The 14,010-nt window shown below is 40.9% G+C and overlaps 1 protein-coding gene across 1 annotated transcript in view; it reads right to left on the bottom strand.

Annotated features, from left to right (window-relative positions):
- Nucleotides 1–14,010, bottom strand: part of LOC104873887 (3-beta-hydroxysteroid sulfotransferase) — a 16,275-nt gene continuing 2,265 nt past the window's right edge. The window contains exons 3-6 of the mRNA XM_010640812.3: nucleotides 12,271–12,397; nucleotides 5,365–5,459; nucleotides 3,551–3,728; nucleotides 1–357 (exon numbers count right to left, since the gene is read on the bottom strand). Of these exons, the coding sequence (XP_010639114.1) occupies nucleotides 245–357; nucleotides 3,551–3,728; nucleotides 5,365–5,459; nucleotides 12,271–12,397 (513 nt within the window). The 3' untranslated portion in view covers nucleotides 1–244. The remainder of the gene's footprint in view (nucleotides 358–3,550; nucleotides 3,729–5,364; nucleotides 5,460–12,270; nucleotides 12,398–14,010) is intronic.

The raw sequence follows: 14,010 nt of genomic DNA, 5'->3' as shown, positions 1-14,010 counted from the left end.
GTGATTTTTATATTTTATTGTAGTGTAGTATTTATGGATATTTTAAAGAATTTCTCAAGTATAGATACTGTAAAATGAATAGGGTAAACAGGTAATTTGTAGGCCATCAAAAACGTAAAGATTTGATCATTGGAGACTTCACAATGAGGTGATAGGTTTGATGCTATGACCTCCCAGGCATGCAGAAGTACAAGGTCAGGAAAGCAGGTATCAGCATCCACAGAACTTCTGGAAATGTTCAACGTTATTCCCATGGGAACAGCTTTGGAGGAAATCCTGCCATGTTCTGCTGATATACTTCATCAAACACTTCAGCTTGGGCTACAGTGAAGTGATTCTTCCAGTCCCCAGTGACTCCTGGAAGAGAGAACACAGACACTTAGATCAGAGCTAGTGATGGGGCTGAGGACTTCAGCACATCTCTTCGATCACGTCCTGCAAATCCACCCGACACACAGGCAGTCACTGGCATAGCTGAAGGACCCCTGAGAACCAACGGCCACTGACAGCCTTTCCGTGCCTGGGTGTCTGCATGTACACTTCTACCTCAGCAGAAGCAGTTCCTCTCCTCCAACTCTCTCCCGGCCCGTCCTGTATAATAGAGTCCATCACCCACAAGCCCGGCTCTGTCATCTGACACAATTAGAATCTCTCCCTTCTCGCTGTGTCTGTTTCTCCTGGCTCACACCGAGTCGACAGCACTTGTTATGAGGGTTCACATGAAAGATCATACTGCAACGCGCAGTGTTTCTGTGCAGGTGTCTCAGTGAATATGGATGATTCCTAAGTCCGCACGTCTTGTAGATGTAAATTTCATTTTACATTTCTACATGACTCTTAAGAAATCTTTGTAAAAAAAAAATTTTTTTTTTTGCTAGACCTGACATAAAAAACTGGGTGGGTGATTTCAGAAATATAATTAATTTTTTTCACAGTTCTGGAGGCTGGAAATCTTCACTTGTGGTGTTGGGAGTGCTGGGCTCTTAGGAGGGTGCTGGGGAAGAACGTGTTGTAGTTCTCTCTCCTTGGCTGGAAGTTGGCCGTCTTGCTCCATTTCTTCACACTGTCTTTCCTCTGTGGCTGTGTCCTAAATTCCGCTTTTAAAATCATCATTCATGTTTGGCTATGACCAACTATTATAATATCATTTTACCCTAATTGCCTCTGTGAAACCTTTTGTTCAAATACTCTTACATTCAGAGATCCTAAAAACTTCAAACTCCATGTCAGCTCTTGAGTGCAGACGATTCAACCCATTTATCTTGGTTATGAAGAAATCATTTTAAAGTTATGTCCGATACTTTTGCTATAATGGCAGAGACTGGACAAATCCAACATTCTAGGTTTGTAGTTGTCTCTTAATATAGAAGTCTTCATGATCCAGTGGCATCTAGTTTTCAACAAAGTTTATGAGATCTTGTGTCAGAATTAAGAGATTTACCACTCTGCCTTTAACAGCTTCCACATTGTAACTAATTAGCTGATGAATTGCTACCACATGTTGATTACTATGCTTTAAGCATAGTAATTTAATAATGGATATATTATCTGTCATTAACTCTTCTCTGTCCAGTCAACAACTACTACAGTCATAGAATTCTTATTCTGTGCCCAGCACTAACCTCTAGAATAAAAACGGACACACGTAATAATAATAATTGACTAAACAAGAAATAACTGTTGCAATGCTTTTTAAGCGTCCTCTAAAGCAAAGTTAAAGGCTTTATTATTTAACCTCGGTGCTACTGAGAGGCGGTGACAAATTTAAGTGCACATCCTTCTGAGAAGATCTCAGGTCTCGGGCGCGTGCCCTTCAAGGGGATTTTCGTAATCTTTCTCTTCCCCCACTCTGTCTTTCTCTCCCTTTCCCTCTCCCTCTTCTTCTGCCTCTTCCTCTCTCCTTTCCCAATGACTAACGTCCAGGCCCCTCAGTCACATACAGTTTTTTTCTCTTTGAAAGCGTGTGTTTCGGGAAGTGTGTTGTAGTCATGCAAATTTGACTCACACAATTATTATGCCTTCACCTTAAAACCAGTTTCAACTCCACGGATTGAATGCTTTCCATAGCTATGACTCTGCTAAGGGCAATTAGTACAGGCATTATCCAAGGGGAGATAAAGGCATTTTTCTTGCAATCTAATAGGAAAACAGCCTCTAATATTATGAAAACAAACCATCAGATTAAGCCTTTGTAAAGCCAGTCAATATTTCACACAGATTTTCTGCATATTATGATTTAAATAATAATCTTTTTTTTCTTTTTGGTACCAGGGATCAAACTCAGGACCTTGCGCTTGCTAGGCAGGTGGCAGAATTACTGAGCTAAATTCCCAATCAATAATTATCTTTTAATAACTCCTCCTCCTCCTCCTCCTCTTCTTTCTCTTCCTCTTCTTTTGTACAAGGGATCAAACTTGGGACCTTGCCCTTGTAAGGCAGGCATGGGGACCACTGAGCTAAACCCCTGGACCCTTAGGCAATATCTTGGAACCGCGGATGAGTCATGACCCTGTGGGGGGACAACAGGCCACAAGAGGGCGTGGCAGAGCAGGGCCTGCCCGAGAAGAGGACCTGTCTTCTTCCCCATTCATGCCCATAAAATCATCAAAGCATGACGTTCTTCTTGTGTTACATAGCCGCTGCTTTTGCCTCCCTGCACTTCCTTTATCTCTCCACTGTCAATAAACGTGCTGCGGTTGCCAGCCAGATCTTTTCTCCCACCAGGAAGAAGGCTCCACCTGGCCCCAGCATTGTGTCTCTTTGTTCTTTAGCATCTCTTTGTTTTATCTAAATACCCCTCTGTGATTCTCACTGCATGGATCCTTCAGCCATGCAGGCCATGGCAATTCTGCACCAGCTACAAAACTCTAAAAGAAGACGTGTTATTTGCTTCAAAAATACAGCAGTCAACAAACATAGGAGAGATGTTCACAAGACTCGAGAGAGAAATGTGAACATAGTCAGGGCCCATAGTCTCTAAGCACTCAAAGATCTAGCCTGCAAATTGCTTTAGAGACCAAGTCTGAAGAAAACTCTTCATCTCACTCTGCTGCACCTCCGGCCCACTGGGTGGCAGCACTGCAGAATGGGTCAAGAGTTCTGGGAGCATCTCGGAAGGTACTCTGTCGCTTACTGTCCCAGAGGTACTTAAACTGGACGATGGTTGGCGAATTAGCATCACAGTTGAAGAGAGTCACGCGTGAAGATGTGACCTTGGGGACCATACCCTGCCTGTCACACCTTCCTCTGATTTGGCATCTGCTTCTTGACTGCCACGAAGTGAGCAAAGTTTTCTTTCCATGTCACCATGCTGTCATTTTTCTGCTTGAGTAGAGGCTGAAAAGCAGCAGACCGTGAACTGATACATCTGAAATCATTTGCCAAAAGAAGTCTTTCTGATTGTTTAAATTGTTTTCTAGTGCGTGTCACAGAGAAAAAAAGGAATTAAAGGTCATATGTTTGAACATGTAGTTCTTCACACTCTGTCTTATGCAGAGGAAAGTCGTCCACGTACCCTGACAGAACTTGAAAGCAGAGCCTTTCTTCTTACCTTTTCTTTGAAGTGAAAAACCCTCATTTAGAAACATATCAGGCAATGTGCTGAAATTGGACATCTTGTTTTCTTTCATGAATTCAAAGGAGCTGTACTTGAGGACTAGATCTATTTCTTCTGGTTTTAACTCCTTTCCCAAGAATTGACAGATCTTCTCAACAACACTTCTTGTGTCCTAAAAGAAGGAAAAGCCAGAGCAATTATCTGATGAGGAAGGACAAGGAGAACAGAAGAAAGGAGCTGTTGGAGGTGGGCGAGGAATAGAATCATGACGCACCAGAGGCAGAACGATTTGACATAGATCACAAGGAGAAAGAAAGAAAGCAAAAAAGGAGAAACCCAAGGCCTGAAGTCTGTACATAATACAAAGATGAGAAGGACTTCTCAGGGTGGTGGTTGGGCACAGCGCACCTTAGAAAGAGGATCCAGGTCTTTCATGGCCACTCTTAGAAACACAGATGAGCAACAAAACCTTAAGCAAGGAAAGGCCCGGTAAGAACTTGAGAAATATTGGTACTTTCACCAAAAATTATTGTTTCCCATAAATAATGTTTGGGAAACATAATGCACTTATAAGATCTATAGTATGAGATCTCAGTAATTACTACTTGGTATATATTACTCAGATTATGATAAGAACATCAGTCTGCGTAAGAAGGAAGATAGTGCTGTGTTACTGTATTCTGTTGCACGATCCCACATGCATGACCAAGAAGATACAATGTGGCAAGAAATAAAAATGAGTCTCTTTCTGAGAATTACAGTGAGAATTACTGGAGGGCTGGTACCTGCACTTTTGGGTGATTAGCTTAGGATTCAAGTCTTCTCAGTAAAGACAGAATGCATCAAACCTAGAGGGGTAGGGCCAGGTATGTGGCTCAGTGGTTCTGCCACCTGCCTCATAAGCACAAGGACACCGGTTCAATCCCTGGTACCAAAACAATAAAAATAAACCTAGAGGGCTGTACTAAAGTTATCTGAGAAGGTGATGATGGGTGGCTTTGTTTCTCTCCTGGAGAATAAGGGCTCTGCCCATGTTATTTTCTCTTTGCCAGTCATCTAGTGCAATGGTTTTACTTTCATTTACAAAAATCTGAAGTTTTACATTTCAGCCTTTGAATATATACATATATATATTAATATACAGTAACTTTAGAAATTCACAAAGTACAGTATGGCATATTAATATATATGCAATGTGTAATTATTGGGTTTGGGTAATTCTCAGATCTTTCATGTCAGACCTACCTCATCTGATTGTACAAATACCTTGCTACTAGGTCTTTCGAAAAATACAGTTAACTGCTGTCAACCAGAGTCTTCCTACTATGCTACAGATCTCTAGAAGGCCTTCCGCCTGCCCAGCAGCTCCTCTGTGCCCACATTCGAGTTTCCTGAATCATCTGATGTGCCTCCCTGTCCTCTAGCACTTCACCTCTCTGAGTGTCCGCACAAACTCACTTCCTGCCTTCCCCTCTCCTCTCCTGGTGAAGTGGAAATTGCATCTGGACTCATTGCCGGAGCTCATCCGGTCATCGGCAGCACTACAAGCCCTGCCCGCAGAAACTATCCCACCACCATGAAGCATCCCACTGCCTCTGTGCACAGAAAAACCCTCTTACAGGTTGTGAATCGAAACAAAGAGGAAAACCTGAGGAAATCACAAACCATAATTACGGGAGAACCAGAATGAGGGGAGCAAAGACCAGAGTGGTAACTCACTCTTACTGAATTTTCATGGGAAAGAGCGTATCAGAGGGTGTGCAGGTGGTGAGGAGAGGGTGTGTGCCCGCGTTCAGGATGCTGGTTACCTTTGTCAGCTCTTCGTAACTCACCACCAGGAAATTTTCACACTGTCTCCTGGACAGCCAGCCACGAATGTGCTCGAACCAGGATCCATATACCACTGCACGGGGGATGGAGAAGTTGTGACAGATTACAAACTTAGAAATTAAGGGTACTGTGTGTGAACTTTAGTTTTCCCAAGTGTGCCATTTTATTAAGTACAGTTCACAAGTTAATCTTGTATGTATTTTTAGTGTACACCACGGTTTGATATGTACATATAAATTATTGTGATATATAAAACACGAAGGTCATGAGATACTGGTTTTTCTAACCAGTAATGGAAAAAGGAGTCAACAACTAAACCTCAATAATTGTGTCTGATGGTTTCGCTCAACTTTTGGTCTCCAGCTGCATCCACTTTCCTACAAGTGACTGAAACGTAACCTTGTGCGTGGCAGAGAAGTATTCCATCCCGTATAGATACTATATTTTCTTTATTCGTTAATCTACTGATGGAAAAATAGGCTCCTTCCAAGATTTAGCTGCTTTAAGCAGTGCTGCTATAAATATAAGCACAGATGTATCACTGTGATGTTTTTAACTTTCTGGAAGGTCTCTAAAAGCTGAATCTTTGAGGCACATGGAATTTCTCTTTCTAATTTATTTATTTTGTTTTTATTGGTACATTTTTGCAGTTATCTTGATGTATGGAAACGCGTACACAGTACAACTTTTGAAAATCCCTTCCCTTCCCACCTCCCTATTCTTCTATGCCCTTTCCTCATTTTCATTCATGTTGATATTAGTAATCTGAGCTCATATTACGGCATTCAATGTTTACACTCCTGAGGTTATTTGGTTACCGTACATGGCTTATCTTTATTCTACTAATTTGTTTTTCCCCTGGGCCTTGCTCTTCCTTGATCTCTTGGACCTCTGCTCTTGGATCCACCCCTCTGTTTCCTCCTATCCTTCATTGATTATTCCTTTGTTTGTACTGTGACTTATGGAAATGAGATTTAGCATGCGGAATTTAAGCTTGTCTATTTTTATTAACTCAAAATTACATTTTCAAGGTGTATCTATTTTCCTACAGATATCTCTAATTTTTCTTACTGGATTTCTGTGTAACATCCCATTATGTATAGATACCAAGTTTGATGTATCCAACCATCTCTTGAAGGATATACAGGCTGCTTCCAGCATTTAGCTTTCATGAATCGCGCTACTGGAAACACTGCTGTGCGTGTATTGCTGTAGTGGGATGTCTTGAGTTCTTCAGGGAAAAAAACCAAAAACCAGGACAGCCAAGTCCTATGGAAGTTCTCATGTTAGTTCTTTGAGAAATCTTCATACTGATTTCCATAACGGTTGTACTGCTATACATTCCCACCAACAATGTAGGAGGATTCCTTTCTCAGCACAGCCTCATCAGCATGTTATTTTTTGATTTCTTGATGATCACTATTTTTTCTGGAATCTTAGTTATGCTTTGACATTCATTTCTGTAATGGTCAAAGATGTTGAACATTTTTTTCCTATATTTATTGTCCATTTAGACATCTAAATGCCATTTAATGGGCATTTAGAGGTTTCAAACGCACAAATAGAATTCAGTTTCCATGTATTCTACCCGAGATTCTTGTAAAAAGGACACATGAAGTGTTTGGCCCTATAGTTCTGCTTGACATCTCGTCTAAATTTAACACCAACACCACACTTGGACTTTCCAGGTGTCCCAAAGTGCACTGGACACCATGGGTCATGGTCACGCCCTTGGCTCTCTGCTGGGAACGTAGCAGTCAAACCCGTGGTTGGTGTGGTCATGATTCCAGGGAGCGTTGTTATACACTGAGAGGCTCTCAACTGATTCTTTTGACAGAGCCTCAGTGTAGACAATGGCATCTGTGCCTCAGTCCTCCGGGGAGTACAGCTTCAGGTGCCCTTGGAAGTACTGTGCTACAGGCACGACCTGGGCCCTCAATGACCAAAACCAGCCAGGGATGCTGCCCAGGAAGTCTGCACAAGTTGATGGGGTGCAGGTGAATACCCGCAGTTGAAAAGTGTCAGTTTTCCTCAAAAGGACACCACTTTCTCAGTATCTCATCCTCAACGTGCAATTCTTATCACCCACTGTGACACGAACTTGAATACAAGAGTAAACGCCTTTATCGGCATGGAGTTCAGTAGTTCCTTTCAATGCATTCTTGAAAGGTTTCAACATCATGGGATGGAGATGTGGTGCTACCTAAACCACTTGTATGGCTGTCCTGGTGATTTTGCATTTAGCTTTTCAAGTTCTGGTTCAGGAGAGTTAATATCATTCAAATCACATAAAGTCCTAGCACTTTCATAGCCATCTTTAATAACACACACAGTTCACGTTCACGGTGCCTATGTGTTTTTGATGAGATAGACTTCTTTTCAAACAAACAATAAATAGTGTTGACTGAGTAACTTTATAATTGAAATGCCTCTCATAGAGTCAATCCAAAAAGTATTAAACTTTCTGGATAGGGACAGGATACATCCAAAAAATCTCTCTCTCTTTTTTTTTTTCCAGTCATACCCTGGTCCATAGTGGGAGTCACAGCGTTGGTTCCGTTTCCGATCCACACCACAATTACTGCAAAGTATGCGGATGACACTCCAGGGATAAGGGAAGGCAGACTTCCTATATCTAGGGAAGACAAGCTGCATAAATGTCTTCAGCATCTTCAATACTTTTTCCCTTCAAAACAAGAAGTTCTTGAAGACTCTGGCTATGCCAGCTTTGGACCAACTGAATAGATGGCGTCCTATAAAGATTACCTGCAAGGAGATTCATTTATTTGCCAACTTGACAGGCAACTCTTGCTGAAGAAACAAAAATGAGGTTTTTTTTTCACAAGCATTCACTGATCCAAAGTCCAGGAACTGCTTCATGGAGAGTTATGATGCTGAAAAGTGCAAGTAGAAGTCCCAGAATGCTGCTGTCCCACGAGGCCCCGAGCCCTGTCTGAGGTAAGGCTGTGGCTATTGCTGGGGTAACAATGCGTGGCCAGGTAGAGGCACCGTGTAAGCTTCATTCTGAGCCCACTGGAGGAACAGAGCCCCAATAATTTCTTGTCTTGCCTGGGGGATTCACTGTATTGTGGAGAGTTGTTTTGAAATTGTTGGCTGCATTTTATTTTTCTAAAATGTCCTTTAGAAGTTTTTGGTGTGTTGATTTAGTGGTCATGAATTTTATACGGTGTCTTTTATTATGGAAGTATTAGATGTTCTCCATTAATTTTTCAAGATAACTTTGAGGAGTGCATCAGTCTTGTTTGGAGAGCTGTGTTTAGGGCTTGAAATATTTCACTCCAAGCTCTCTTTGACTTAAGGGTTTGTGCTGAGAAGTCTGCTGTGATTCTGATAGATTTTCCTTTATAGCTAATTTATTTCTTTTCTCTAACTCTTTTTAGGATTCTGTTCTTGTGTTGAAGTTGTGGCATCCTTTTATATCACTTGGCATAGTTTTTTTTTTTCTAAACCTGATTATTTGTAGTTCTATGGTCATGCTTATCTGTATCTCAAGTGCTTTTTCCATACTTGGAAAGTTTTCTGCTGTTACTTCTGTAAAGAGATTTATTTGTGAGCCCTTTGTGCTATCTTCTGATGCTTCAGTGATTCCAATTAATCTTATATTAGCCTACTTTGCTTTGTCTAGCAGTTATTTGACTGAGTTTTTGAATTGTTTATTGGTACATTTAATGTATAAAATATAATGACATTCATTGTTGGAAATTTGTACCTTTACATAAACAATCTTGGTTCTTCTTTTTTCCCCATTCCCTTGCCTTCCCTTCAATCCTTCCCTCCTTACCTATCTACAAAGACTTAGTTTCATTATTTTTCATTTTCTTATATTAATTCCATTCCCTTCTCTCCTTTCTCTTACCCCTCCTTTTCCCCTTCCCCTTTGTCCCTTTTCTTCCTATTTCACATTATCTATTATAACTTTTGGTTCACACTTTTAGTTTCTCACACTAGAGAAACTAGTCAGTATTTACACACGTGTGTCCTATTTATATTACTTGAGTATCATCTCAATATGCATCCATTTAGCTATAAATGTCTCTAGTTTCTCATTCTTTATGGCTGAGTAGTTTATTAGAACACACACACACACACACACACACACACACACACACACACACACACACTTCTTTATCCAGTCTCCTGTTGATGAACACTTGGGCCACTTCCAAATTTTAGCTATCATGAACTGTGCTGCTATGAAAATGAGTTCACATGTATCACTGTGGCATGATTCTTTTAATTCTATTGGGAAGATACCCAGCAGAGGAATAGCTGGGTCAAAATGGGACTTCCAATCCTAGTTCTCTGAGGTATCTCATACTGGTTTCCACAGTGGTTGGACCAGTCTACACTTCCACCAGCAAGGGGCACTGCTCCTCTCCCCCACAGTCCCACCAGCATTTGTTATTGGTGATTGCACGGTAGCAGCCATTCTTTCTGGGGTGAGGGGGAATCTCATCATTGTTTTCCTTTGCATCTCTCAAATGACCAGTGATGCTCAACATTTCTTCATATGTTTATTTGCTAGTTCTACTTCTTTGTCTGAGAAATGCCTGTTCATCTCAGATGCCCATTTATGGATTGGGTCTTTAAATTTGGGAGGTCTGAATTTTTTAAGTTCTTTATATATTCTGGATAGTAGACCTTTGTCTGAAGAAGAGCTGGTGAAATTTTTTTTTCCCACATTGTGAGTTGTCTCTTCACACTGTTGCTGTGCAGAAGCTTTTTAATAAGAAGACATCCCACTTGTTGATTGTGCTACTTCATGAGCAACTGAGATTTTGTTCATAAAATCTTTTTCTACACCGATGTCGTCAAGAGTTCTACCTAACCTCTCTTCCAGACTGTTTAGTGTTTCTGTTTTATTATTAAGATTTTTAATCCATTTTGGTTTTAATTTAGTGACTGAGTTTTTGTATGACCCTGCAGTTTCTAAAAAGCCTACCATTTGATGATCGCCAACCACAAGCCTATCTTCTAGATCTGATATTCTATCTTCACATTGGTTGACTCTCCTACTTATCCTTTCAATAAAAGTTTTGTTCTCCTGGATTTCCATTTGAGTCTGTTTTATGGAATCCAATTCTTTTTTGTCAGGCACTCGTGGTTTGCATGTCCTAAGATCCTCTGCTCTTCAAATTTGTATCTACTCTATGCTCACTACTCATTTCCTTTATTATGGTCATCATCCATTTTATTAGCTCTGTTTTGTTTTTGTCCAGAGACTTAATGAATTGTTTTATTTCTTCTGCTGCTACCATTTCAGAAAATTCAGCTGGTGGCTTTTGGTTTCTGCCTCCTCAATGCCACCTTGATTTGCCTTGGCTGATTGGGTATTATGGATTGCATCTTGTTTCATAGATTAATTTTGATTAGCACAGGTCTTCTTCGGACTTGGTCTTAAACACACAGCAAAATATACACCCCAATATAAAGTATCTATTGGAAATATAAAATGTGAAAACTATGGTGCATCTAAAAAGGGGCTCCAAACATGCCCCCAGCTACTACTGGCAGTGTCTAGTCACATCTGTAACATCTTAACCTAGAGCAATGTGAGGTCCAGATTTCCAGTTCCACTAGCTCTTCTAAAACTGTGTCCTCCTTCCTATGTTCCTGTATTACTGTTAAGATATTTTGATGTGCATTCAAATATTCCTCTGATGAAGATACTTTTTCTCCCACAGGGTCTTAAAAAACACAATACTTCTCAAAACTGGGGACAATTCTTTTCACCTGTAAATTGCTCCTCAATGCCTAGACCTCCATCCTCAATGAAGTGACACAATTAATATCTCTAACTTTCAAATGAATGCAAATGGTTTATATACTAGTCTACTCCACCAAATAGCCTCACTGACAGTGGGAACACACATCCCAGATCACCCTTCTCGAGAATACCACAAGAAAACATAAAACCCCAACCCCAGACCATGTTGTGTCTCTGTCTTGACCCACCCATATTCTACTTTTCCTGAGTGTGTAGTGTAAAAATTCTGCTCAGTAAACTTTTTTTTGCCCTTTACTTATGCATCTTACAATTACTTTTTTAAATCATACAAGTCAGAAACTTGCAATTTCTTCTATGGATGGTGAGTTAAGATCGCAACTTCCTCTTTGGAGGATCTTTCTGGTCCCTATCTGGCAACGGTACTGGTGGAGATAAATCTGTAGTGCTATCTTGGGAATTTTTCCTTATGGAGCTTGGGAGGCACATCACAGTGGAGATGCGGGACTCTTCACAAACCATTGTGTTTCATTTTTTTGTTAGTGGGGGGAGACAGGGTTTCACTTTGTAATTCAGGTTGATCTTGAAACCACTATGTAGTCTAGGTGGGCCTTGAATTTGTGGTGATTTTCCTGCCTCAGCCTCCTGTGTGCTACAAGTACAGGCATTTTCTACTGCACCTGGTTCTTCCTTCATGTGATTTTGAGAAAAGTTGCAAAATTAAAAGTACCCAAGAAAGTCCAGAAATTCTACTCATTACATATACAGTTTCTAGTGTCATACTATTTTGTACACTGATAGAGAAGACTGTAATAGTTTTTGGAGAGAGGCGTTGTTATGGAAATGGTGGAAAGGATTTTACATTCTGGTAAATAAATAAAAACTTGACCTCAAAAAAGTCATAAATTAGGAGGGTAGAGGGGCATGAGTAGTTTATGTCAGCACTAAACATTGTGGGGACTCAGAAAAGAGAAGGGAGCAAGCTGAGGTTGGTCTGGAGCCCTGTGCTGGGCAGGAGAGCAGGGACACTTAGCAGATCTGTGCTCCAGGGAGAGGGGAGCCTCGGACTGCTGAGCAGTGGAGAGTCAAGGGCAGCCCAGGAGGTCTGAGAAAGACTGATTTTCTGCACAGCACTCACCATTTCCTTGGAGGAACCACTCCAGATATTGTTGCTGTGTCTCTGGTTTTTTAGCAACATTCAACTTTTGCATGAAAAAATAACTGGACACAAAAACATCTCTGGGATTCCTCATGCCATAAATCACCTTAAATAAAAAAATGAGTAAGTGGATAATCAGGAGAGTCATTTTCCACTTGATCTGGGTCTCACCCAGGCAATATGTACAAAGTGCCTGTTAAATATCATGGCTTATATTAATGAATTACTTAGAACACTCATTAATCAAAAATACATTTTAACATTTTGTGCACTAGCTATTGTAATGGAAACATAATAAAAAGGAGGAATGGCTGTGTCTTCCTCCTGAAATGTCAATCAGCTTAATGAAGGAATCCACTGAGCAGTTTTAAACTGTAAATAGTATGATAAATCCATTATTTACAAAAATGATCACTAACAGGAAAATCAATAAATAAATTCTGCTTATTCATAGGCGCATAGCACTGCACAGTTGTACACATCTCCAAGCCATAGATGAATCTTAAGGTCTTTACACTGAGTACAGAAGTCAGACATCTCATTTCATACAAGTCGATGTATGTGAAATTCAAGGACCAACAAAGTAATCCATAGTAATAATCCAGGAGAGGGATTGCCCCTGGGGTTGTTCACTGACAGGGGGACGCTTCAAGGGCCACAAATGTCCTCAGTGTTGTGTGGATCACAGTTTGCCAGTTGTGTACTTATGTAAATATTTGTGAAACTAGAATTTGACATTCATGTGTGTTTATTCTCACATCCCCACCCGCAAAGTTCACTTGGCAGTGAAAACACCTTCATTTCTTAATAAGTCCCTTTGGGTCATTATTCCATTATTTTGGCCCCATCTCTCTACATTAGTCTTGAATTTGACAGGCAGGGATTCACCAAATCCCTAAAATGCCAATGTGTACATTGGATCACATCACTGTGCAGTACAAGTGTGGCTTTTACTAAAGAAGGGATTATTTTCTAGGGTTTTCAATATAGTTTAAGTAAACTATTTATATTCACAACACACGATAAACCCTGCAGGAGAGAATATTTGTAAAAATGGTGCATGGGGTGCTAGAATCCGGATCTACCTGCTCCCTAAGGGGATGACCTAGCAGCCACCCGGGGAGTTCCGATGCTTAGCTCAGCACACAGCTCTAGGCAGCAGGACATAGTGGTTAGAACAGCCAGCCTCGACCCCAGAGCAGTCTCTGGGCCTTAGGCAAGTTCTGAATCTGCTGCTTCCCGTGTGGACAACTCAGACGTGGAAGTTGACACATGCATTGGCGAAGGATCTTATTGATTAGGATTCTCCAATCACCTTGGAGTGCAACAAGAAAATGTGGGAAATCTCCTGTCCCATACAGCCATAAATCCTGGTTGACCTCAAAATGGGGGTTTCTAAGATATGGCATTTCTTCTTCCACTTTACCCTCAAACAGGCCTAGACAATAGGTAGAGTGGTCCACATACTTTTACTCAAGTACGGCCTGAGGGTTGGGTACATCAGCATTAGCTAACCCAGGAGAGTCTCAGGTCCCACCCAGATCTACCTCATGAAGATCTTTTTCAGTTCAACTCCAGGAGAAATTTAAGCAAATGCAAGTTTAAAAGTATTGAAGAAACACTTCTCAACCATTAGGTACTGACCTTGGCCTTGGAATGGAAAAAGGACTTGGGGAAGAGTTGAATGGGCAGGTGAGATGTGAAAATGCGTGGTCCCTC

Source organism: Fukomys damarensis, unplaced genomic scaffold (genome assembly GCF_012274545.1).
Source record: "Fukomys damarensis isolate Sample0158 unplaced genomic scaffold, DMR_v1.0_HiC HiC_scaffold_19, whole genome shotgun sequence".
In the NCBI taxonomy this organism is placed as follows: Eukaryota; Metazoa; Chordata; class Mammalia; order Rodentia; family Bathyergidae; genus Fukomys; species Fukomys damarensis.
This window is presented reverse-complemented; position numbering and strand designations above follow the sequence as displayed.